The sequence below is a fragment of the Colobus angolensis genome, unplaced genomic scaffold, assembly GCF_000951035.1.
Source record: "Colobus angolensis palliatus isolate OR3802 unplaced genomic scaffold, Cang.pa_1.0 Scaffold284, whole genome shotgun sequence".
Classification (NCBI taxonomy): Eukaryota; Metazoa; Chordata; class Mammalia; order Primates; family Cercopithecidae; genus Colobus; species Colobus angolensis.
Genome location: NW_012116088.1, coordinates 4,191,425 through 4,201,217, shown reverse-complemented (window position 1 = coordinate 4,201,217; position 9,793 = coordinate 4,191,425). Strand labels below are relative to the sequence as shown.

The window sequence follows — 9,793 nt, the reverse complement described above, 5'->3', positions numbered from 1 at the left end:
ACCTTGGAGTGTATGAACCAGCGTCCTGGCCCCGCCAGGTCCGGGCTGGGGCGAGCGCGGGCCGGGAGCGCTTACCCGCGGCAGGAGCGATTCAGCGCCACCACCAGCTTCGCCTGGTTGTGGTGCGGCTGCTGCGCCAGCCGAAAGGCCTCCTTAATCCGCAGCAATCTCTTTTCGCTCCCATGGCTCTGGGACTCTGTCCGGACAAATCCTGTCCGCGTTCAGCTACAGCCAACCCGCCTACCAACCGAGCGCTCCGCGGCGTCTCCTCAGGCTTCTTGTCAGAGGGCCCCCCCGCCCCAGGCCCCTAGGGAGTCGTTACCGCTCAGGCATTCAAATAACTCCCGCGAGAGGAGGAAATCCCGCGAGACTGCCGGCATCGAGTAGGGAAGTGGAAAAGTGGAGCCTGCACCGCCGGCTCTCTCGACTCCCGGACGCCGCCCCGGTCTCACGCATGCGCAGAGGGCCTATCCAGGTCTTTCCGGCTGGAATGTGGAATTTGTGAGGTAAGCCGGAAGTGGTGTTTCGGAGAGACCTGAGGTTTGCGGCGCTGGGCCCGGCCAGGTTGCTGCGTCTGGGCTGGAGGTGAGGCGAAAGAAGGACAACCTCTGATGGGAGTGGACCGGAGTCCGCTAAAGCGAAACATTCCAGGGTTCGTTGCGGGGAAATACAGTCTGGTTTTGCCCCCCGTATGAATTGAGGGAAGGTGAGAGCAGCAGCAATCCGGGCCTGAAGGGCGATTATGCTAGGGTCGGCCGAGGGGTTCAGGCCAAAGTTCTTTGGAATCCTAGTTGGGTACCTGGAGGACGAGAAAACCGGTCAGGAGTCTCCTGGGAAGAGGGTCATGTTTTAATCTAGCTAAAGCTGGTACCTGGCAGTTTCCACTCTTAAGGCCTACTGTACTAACTAATGTGTGCGCAATATCAAAACAGGAAACAAAGGGAAATGCAAGAGATGGAAGGTAATTTTAAGTTAGTGGCTGTATGACAGTTTTGCAGTACCTTCAGGAAGGTATCCAGCCTTATAAATCCTTTTTTAAAATAGACGATTTTAGACAAAAGGTAAACACGAAACTGTAATACATGTGTACTCACCACTGAACTGGAGAAATAAATGATTATATTAAGTGATTGAAGCCCTTTGTCAGCTCTACCCCATCTCATTCTCCTCCCTTTTGCCCAAGGAAACCACTCTCCCAACCACCTTTATGCACTCAGTAATGTGTACATCTTTTTGCAGCTAGCTTGTTTTACATAATGTTTTCGAGATTTGTCAGTGTTGTGTAACTCCACCTCATTCATCTTAATAGCTGAACGGATATTCTGTTATTTTAATATGTCACTGTTAAGTATCTCCAGTGCCTGACATACTTTAGGACTGTAGGTAGCTAAATGTTAGTTGAATGTATGACTGCTGTAGCATTTGAACTAAGTAAAAAAGAATAAATAGGACTTCATATGACCCAACAAGAGTATTCCAGGCAAAGGGAATAGTAGCCAAAAGCAGAGACATGAAAGTGCATGAACTATTTCAAGAATTTCCATACTTTTAGTACTGAAATGTGGAATGTATGGAGATCATGTGATGGAGGAGAAACCTGAAAAGATGAGGCTTAACCTTAGAGGATATTATCCTGAAGACGTTACACAAGGTCGGTGCCATTAAATGCTTTTCCAGTTATGAAGAAGCTGATTAGAGCTGTATTTTCAGAAGATGATGCTCACAGCACACTAGAGATATATCTTAGGATATAAAAGATTAGTGACAGGGAATTTTAGACTATCAAACATTATAACAACAATCATTGCATTAAGCAAGTAAGACAACCAGCCAGACTAAAAATCTTAAAACATTCTCCTAGTCCATCATATTATCACATTCCTAAACAATTATTAATACTTCATATTTTCTTCTGACAAACTTGCAACATTTTCTATTTGGGCCTCTCGCTTAGATGATACCTCGCATCCTATTCAGTTAAAAAAGAACTTCCCCATGCTTTCATCACCACATCTACGAGATCTGTTCCCTAATATACTGCCACTGCTATATACTACTACTATATATAGACAGTAGTAGGTGAACTGTCTGATTTAGGAGGGAGAGTAAACCCTTTAAAAATAACTTTTTAATACAATAGTAACTGAACTAGTATTATAAACTTTCAAGGGGGCATTGAAACATGCAAAGTAAGAATATGAAAGAATGGAATGGTTAAAAGACAATTGCTTCTAAGAGAATAATGATTTATATATAGAGTAATGTAAAAATAAGATACTTTTTTAATGTATGTTTCTTTTTTTCAAGTAGATTTAGGTTCTAAGCTTTAAAAGCTAAATCTAAATTTACATGTATGTTTTTATAGGATCTTTATTTCTACTATTTCTTAACATAAGCAGTTTATTATGAAATAGAATCTTTGACAATCCTCTTTTAAATAATATGTTGTATTAGCCTTTGTCTTACATATTTCCAAATTGTCCAAATATAGTTGGATAACTTATTTGTTACTGACTATGATAAAAATAGAATGTACATTGTACAGTTTACTACAGGTGTCATTAATTTTCTCATTCTTTCAAATACGTTGAGTAACTACCATACAGCAAGTGCTATTCTAGGAACAAGTAGATAAGATTTATTAGTGGAAAATCACTAACGTGAAACCAATCATATGACCATGTTAGTACACCTTGGTGTATGGGAAACTTTCAACTACAAATATTTGATTACCTTAATTGTAATTCTTAAGGGAGGCTAAATAGATGGATAGCTGAATGAAGTTATTACTTGGAAATGTTGCCATGTAACCACAGGAGCCAGTTTCAGTGCACACATTTTAAGCATCAGTGTACACATTTGTAGTCTTTGGTGTTTTTGACCAGCAGAACCCACCTGGGTTATGGAATCACACTGGTGTACTTGATCGTGTTGGGGTATGAACATGCTCTGATTTACATTGAGTACTAATTGAGAATGTCTATTTAAAGTAAAGTTCCGGAACTTGTGGTTAGGCCAGAACCTTAGGTTTGAACTTCTCCCCTAAAATTCCTCTGGCTTCTCATTAAAGCTGCTTTCAGAGATGTAAGTAAAGAAAGTCAAACAAAAGACTTTGTAGCACGTTTTGTTTAGTATGTTTTGTTTAGCACTGTTTTTCTTGAGCTATATATGATAAATATCTAGGGAGAGGTGGCAGAAGGACAAAATTGTAGTAGTTTGAGGTTTCTTGGGGGAAAGTTGAAGCATTAAAACATGTTAGCATCCTTATATGAACTTTTAACTATGGAAGGAAGAGTCAATATTCCCTTTCAGGCAGGTGTTTATCTGGTTTAGACTGCCTCAAGGCTGTGTATTGCCCTTCAACTTTTCTTATGCATTAAAAAGAGATCTAGATGCATTTGCTTTCAGCAGTGTGGTTCTGGTCTAATATATTGATGACCACCCACTGTGCTGAGACATCCAAGACATATGTACCATAAACTCTTTAGTCCTGCTATTGTCTTTGGCAGAGGACATAAAACTTAATAAGAAAAGCTTTGTCCCTTTCCAGCCAAGGTTCAGAATTTGTAATGTCATCTTTCAAGGAAGCATCTAACCAAGATTAAGTCAAACGCATCTACCAGGTCCTGAATTCTCTCCGAGCTGCACACCTTTTAAGGTACAATCAGGTACCATATGTAATAAATCTCTAGCTATTTAACCATCATTAAAGCATTTAGGACTCGATTTCCTAGAAGAACTCATGGTCTGCAAAATAATTGTATTAAAAGGTAAAAAACCTGATCAGGAAAAAGAGGTTTAGGGCCAAACTATACAACTTTGTAACTAGACCAATAACACAAAATAACAGTGTTTTTAAATGTACCCAGGATTTATTTTAGTCAGATATGGTAAGAGATGCAGATGTGAAAATGATTATCATGAAAGAAGAAATTTTTATACTCCTGGATCCCTAGAAACAGGAAGCATAGCACCTTACACCATGCAAGGGTACCATACCTAGAAGCAGCAGGGTAAGTGGGGAGAGGAAGTACAAGGAAGCTGCAGGAAAGCCTTTATTCGGTTTTCTTAGGAAGGGATGGGCAAAACTGGATAAGCAGGCTTGAACAGTTTTAAAATTGGCGAGTTTAGATAATTTTGGCTGACTTGGGGCACAGGTGATATCCCTAGTTGCCTGGTAGCTGGTCCTGGAGTGATTAGGACAGGGCAATATTGGCCAGGAGTATAAGAACGCAAGATGTCTGTGTTGGGGGTGGGGGGATTCTGGACTGGTTAGTTTGCATAGGAATTAGCTAACCCTGGGAGAGGTAGTACCTCTGCAGTCATCGAGGAACCACCTAGATACCAGATCATTAACAATACAAAAATAAGAAAATACAATTAATGTAAACAGTCATAATAAAGATACAGTATTAACACAGTTAAGACATGTTGAATTTTTAATAAATAAACACTACAGTAAATGTAAGACTGCACCCCTCCCAAAAAATTTGAGGTAATTTGATGGAAAAGTGTATAAGGAATAGTTGAAACTACTGTTACGGTCATAAGACTGAAATATACTATGATCCAAGAGAGCAGTGCAGCACTACCGAGGCAGGCATGACCAAGAGAGGTGCGGCCAAGCAAAAAGGAAGTATGTATGGTGAATAAGCTATAGTCCTTCATGGCTTGCTGTATTCTGTTTTGCTAATATACTTTCCAACTCCTGATGCCAACTTCTGGGTTTTACTGTTACTGTTTTTCTGTTTACCAATCTCGAAGTGGTTTGCCTTACAGAAATAGGCCTAAGCCAATATAAGATAGTGATAAAGAGAGCTATAGACTTTTTGCCTCACCATCCATGATCTCGGATATCATAAAGGCCCCCATAGCTGGCAGTGATATTACTTTGTACTGTGATTCTTTAATGTCTTATCTCTGGTCTTATTCCCAGGTCAAGGATGCATTCCAGGAAAGTTCCATAAAAATATACCATCAGCTCCAACCCGATATTTGACCTAGCCATGGAAAACCTCATTGGCTCCTCACTAGATCAGACCATAAAAATGATTCAGGAATGAAAATCTAAGATAAATTCCCACCACTTCAAGATGTTCTTATACAAGTCAACAGTCTAGCAGATCAGCTAGTCTCTTTCATCATCAAGCAGACATACTCAAGGTACCAACACAGCAAAGGCACAAAATGTCTCTATATCAGTGTTTTTCACAGTATATGTGAGACCCATTAGTGAGGCATGAAATCAATTCTGTGAATCACAGTGAACTTTTTTTAAAAAAAACAAAATAAAATGTAAAATACCAAAGTGTTTTGCATGAATCCTTTGCCTGAATTGTGCACATTACAAGGAATGCTGAGTTCAATTTCAATATGTGAGAGGGTTATTTGATGGAGGGGATATGATGAATAGAATGTATATTGGCTAAGAAATGGTTTTCAGTCATTTATTCAGGGGTGTCTTGCTTGATTTTTATAATAGCAAGGTTAATGTTGTACAGTCACATTTTATATTATAATTACTTGCAACTAGTTGTGAAGTCTGAGATATTCAATTAAGATTCAATTGCAAACTTTGAGTGTAGTTTTTAAAAATATGTTATTTAGACTATATTTTTTTTTCTTCTTTTTTGAGTTAATGCCAGTTATAACATTTTAATCAAACTGGAACAAATTACTATTAAAATGGATCATTTCTTTATTAAAAGAAAGAGGAATAGTGAAGTGAAATATACAGAAGCATGTTCAAGTTCATCTGTTGAATCTGGAATTGTGAATAGTGACAATATTGAGAAAAATACTGACTCCAGTCTGCAAACTTCAAGTTCATTTGAGCCGCATTTCAAAAAGAAAAAAGTAAGTGCAAGACGTTATAATGAAGATTACTTAAAATACGGCTTTATCAAATGTGAAAAACCCTTTGAAAATGACAGACCTCAGTGTGTTATTTGTAATAATATTCTTGCAAATGAAAGCTTAAAACCTTCAAAATTAAAAAGGCACTTAGAAACTCAGCATGCTGAACTTATTGATAAGCCTCTTGAATATTTTCAAAGAAAGAAAAAAGACGTAAAGTTATCAACACAATTTCTTAGTAGTTCTACTGTTAGTGAGAAAGCCTTATTATCATCATATTTAGTTGCATATCGTGTGGCAAAAGAGAAAATAGCTAACACAGCTGCTGAAAAAATTATTCTTCCAGCGTGTTTGGATATGGTGCGTACAATATTTGATGATAAATCCGCTGATAAATTAAAAAGTATACCTAATGATAACACAGTATCTCTTCGAATTTGTACTATTGCAGAACATTTAGAAACAATGCTTATTACTCGGTTACAGTCTGGTATAGATTTTGCAATCCAGCTTGATGAAAGCACTGATATTGGAAGCTGCACGACACTTTTAGTTTATGTCAGATATGCGTGGCAAGATGATTTTATGGAGGATTTTTTGTGTTTTTTAAATTTAACCTCACACCTAAGTGGATTAGATATTTTTACAGAATTAGAAAGGCACATAGTTGGCCAATATAAATTAAACTGGAAAAACTGTAAAGGAATTACAAGTGATGGCACAGCAACCATAACTGGAAAACATAGCAGAGTAATTAAAAAATTACTAGAAGTTACTAATAATGGTGCTGTGTGGAATCATTGTTTTATACATCGTGAAGGTTTAGCATCCAGAGAAATTCCACAGTCTCTCATGGAAGTATTGAAAAATGCAGTGAAAGTTGTTAATTTTATTAAAGGAAGCTCATTGAATAGCCGGCTTCTTGAAACATTTTGTTCAGAGATTGGAACTAACCATACCCACTTACTTTATCATACCAAAGTTCGCTGGTTGTCTCAAGGGAAAATACTAAGCAGGGTTTATGAGCTCAGGAATGAGATTCACTTTTTTCTCATTGAAAAAAAATCTCATTTGGCAAATATTTTTGAAGATGATACTTGGGTAACAAAATTGGCATATTTAACTGATATTTTTAGCATTCTTAATGAACTGAGTTTAAAACTACAGGGGAAAAACAGTGATGTATTCCAACATGTTGACTGTATTCAGGGATTTCGAAAGACATTATTGTTATGGCAAGTAAGACTTAAAAGTAATCGTCCTAGCTACTACATGTTTCCAAGATTTTTGCAGCATATTGAAGAGAATATTATTAATGAAAACATTTTGAAAGAAATAAAATTAGAGATATTGTTGCATCTCACTTCTCTATCTCAAACTTTTAACCATTTCTTTCCAGAAGAAAAATTTGAAACATTAAGGGAAAACAGTTGGGTAAAAGATCCATTTGCTTTTCGAAACCCTGAATCAATAATTGAGCTAAACTTGGTGCCTGAAGAAGAGAATGAATTATTGCAGCTTAGTTCTTCATATACATTGAAGAATGATTATGAGACCTTAAGTTTATCAGCATTTTGGATTAAGGTAAAGGAAGACTTTCCATTGTTAAGTAGAAAGAGTGTCCTACTATTACTACCATTCACAACAACTAGTTTGTGTGAACTAGGGTTTTCCATCTTAACCCAGTTCAAAACAAAGGAAAGAAATGGGCTAAATGGTGCAGCAGCTATGCGGGTAGCATTATCTTCCTGTGTTCCAGACTGGAATGAACTTATGAACAGGCAAGCACACCCATCATAGTAAATAAAATCTTACCTAGTTTTTGTTTTTGCATTTCTTATTTTGTAGTATTTTTCTATGTTATATTTAAATGGTACTATAACATTGTGATACTTTTGTTTTAATTTTTGTTGTATTTAATAAAATTATGTTCATTGAACAAAAATTTAATGAATTTCTGTTAGAGGCCAGGAATTATTCCAGAGACATTTGGGATACAAAAGTGAGCAAAACAGATAATTCCCTAGTAGAGTTTATATCCTGGCAAGGAGAAATTGAAAATAAACCTAATAAGCTTTATAATATTTAGAAGCTATTAAGTGCTACAGAAAGAGTAGTAAAAAGGAAGATCAGGCAAGTATTGGGGAACCAAACCATGAAGGGTTCTGAAGACCATTATTGGGCCTCTGGCTTTTGTCAGTGGACTAGAGAACAGTTGAAGGGTTTAAGCAAAGGAGAGAAATGATCTGAGCTAGGTTTTAATAAACACTCTGGTCACTATTTTAAATGCTTAGGATAAGTGAATTAAATGTTACTTTCCCCTCACTGGGCATGGTGGCTCAGACCTGTAATCCCAGCACTTCGGCAGGCCATGGCAGAAGGATCAGTTGAGCCCAGGAGTTCAAGACCATCCTGGGCAACATAGTGAGACCTTGTTTCTACTAAAATTTTTTTAAAAATAAGCCAGGTTTGGTGGTGCACACCTGTAGTCCCAGCTACTCGGGAGGCTGAGGCAGGAGGGTCGCTTGAGCTCAGGAGTTTGAAGTTGCAGTCATCTGTGACTGCACCACTTATAGTCCAGCCTGAGCAAGAGAGTGAAACCCTGTCTCAAAAAAAATTAAATGTTACTTCCCTAAAAAAAACCTTTTCTAACCACCCTAGGGTAAATCCTCCATTATTACTTTTATTTATTTGTTTTCCTTGTAGTATATAATATGTAATAATTTTGATTGCTAATTGTCATTCTGCCACCTTGGAGTATATAATTTGTAATTTGATTACTTTTCTTCCATAGTAGGGGAGATGATGTCCATTTGCCTGATACATAGTGTGTATTCAATATACATTTGCTAAAGAATACGTGAATCAATAATACCTAACATCTCTAATTTGCAGTCATTCCCAAGAGTAATTATTAAATACGTGGCAATTTTCTTTGCCTTTTTTACTTTCAGAAATCTAACTTTGATATAACTTCTGTAACCATCCAGAAATGACATTGATGTTGCTTCTTCACATTGTTGCTGATGCTTAAGCAATGTATATTGTGTAATATACAACATAGTCTTCAAACTAATTTCAACCTCTGCTTCTCTGTGTACTCCGTTATCCCACTGGGTGATATCATTTGGCATGGTCATTCTCATTAAAATCATACAGGGTAGCAATACCTTTCCATCTGCTACCATGCCTAGCCTTATTTAATTTTTCAGATTTTCTATTCTATTGAAGGTAATTGATTTTTTTCTTTTTTGATGCTTGAAATAAAGTGTTGAAAAACAATTCTCTGTGAATAGCTCATATTTCTGCACAGTCTGAATCCCGTATTTGACCGTGTTCACATCCAAATTAAGAATGTATAAAGGAAACATTCCAGGATAGTGAAGCTAGAGATAGCACCTCCCGTAAACACATCCCAGGGAAGTAAAGATAAAGCCTTCTCTTTTCTCACACCAGGAGGTGAATTTGCCAACATTCCAGAAATAATGAGTAATCTCTCTGGAGAAGATGGGCAGACATGTCAGCAGCCCTATAAAAGCCTAGAAACTTAAAATTTGGGGTTCCTCTTCTGTAGTGCAACCCGCTCCACGCAGAGGTAATACCTGGCCCTTAGTGTATTACATTACAGGAATTGGAGCATGGGGAACACACACAATGCTACTCTGGCTGCTGTTGTGTTTTGTTTTTGTTTTTGTTTTTGTTTTTTTGAGATGGAGTCTGGCTTTGTCACACCGGCTGGGGTGTGGTGGCGCCCATGTCAACTCACTGCAAGCTCCGCCTCCTGGGTTCACACCATTCTCCTGCCTCAGCCTCCGGAGCAGCTGGTACTACGGGTGCCTGCCACCACGGCCGGCTAGTTTTTTTTTTTATTTTTAGTAGAGACGGTTTCACTGTGTTAGCCAGAATGGTCTCGATCTCCTGACCTCGTGATCCACCT

The 9,793-nt window shown here is 38.0% G+C and overlaps 1 protein-coding gene across 10 annotated transcripts; it reads left to right on the top strand.

Moving 5' to 3' along the window:
• Positions 1–383: 383 nt before the first annotated feature.
• On the top strand, positions 384–7,791 carry FAM200B (family with sequence similarity 200, member B). 10 transcript variants are annotated; one of them, XM_011948845.1, is made up of 3 exons: positions 384–506; positions 4,937–5,163; positions 5,636–7,656. In XM_011948845.1, the coding sequence occupies exon 3, from the start codon at positions 5,686–5,688 to the stop codon at positions 7,654–7,656; it is 1,971 nt and encodes a 656-aa protein (XP_011804235.1). In that variant the 5' UTR covers positions 384–506; positions 4,937–5,163; positions 5,636–5,685. The 10 variants fall into 10 exon arrangements, with proteins under 10 accessions (XP_011804235.1, XP_011804233.1, XP_011804229.1 ...); XM_011948843.1 differs by adding an exon at positions 3,551–3,658 and having other exon boundaries at positions 391–506; positions 4,937–7,656; XM_011948840.1 differs by lacking the exon at positions 384–506 and adding exons at positions 528–585; positions 3,585–3,658 and having other exon boundaries at positions 4,937–7,656.
• The last annotated feature ends 2,002 nt before the right edge of the window (positions 7,792–9,793 follow it).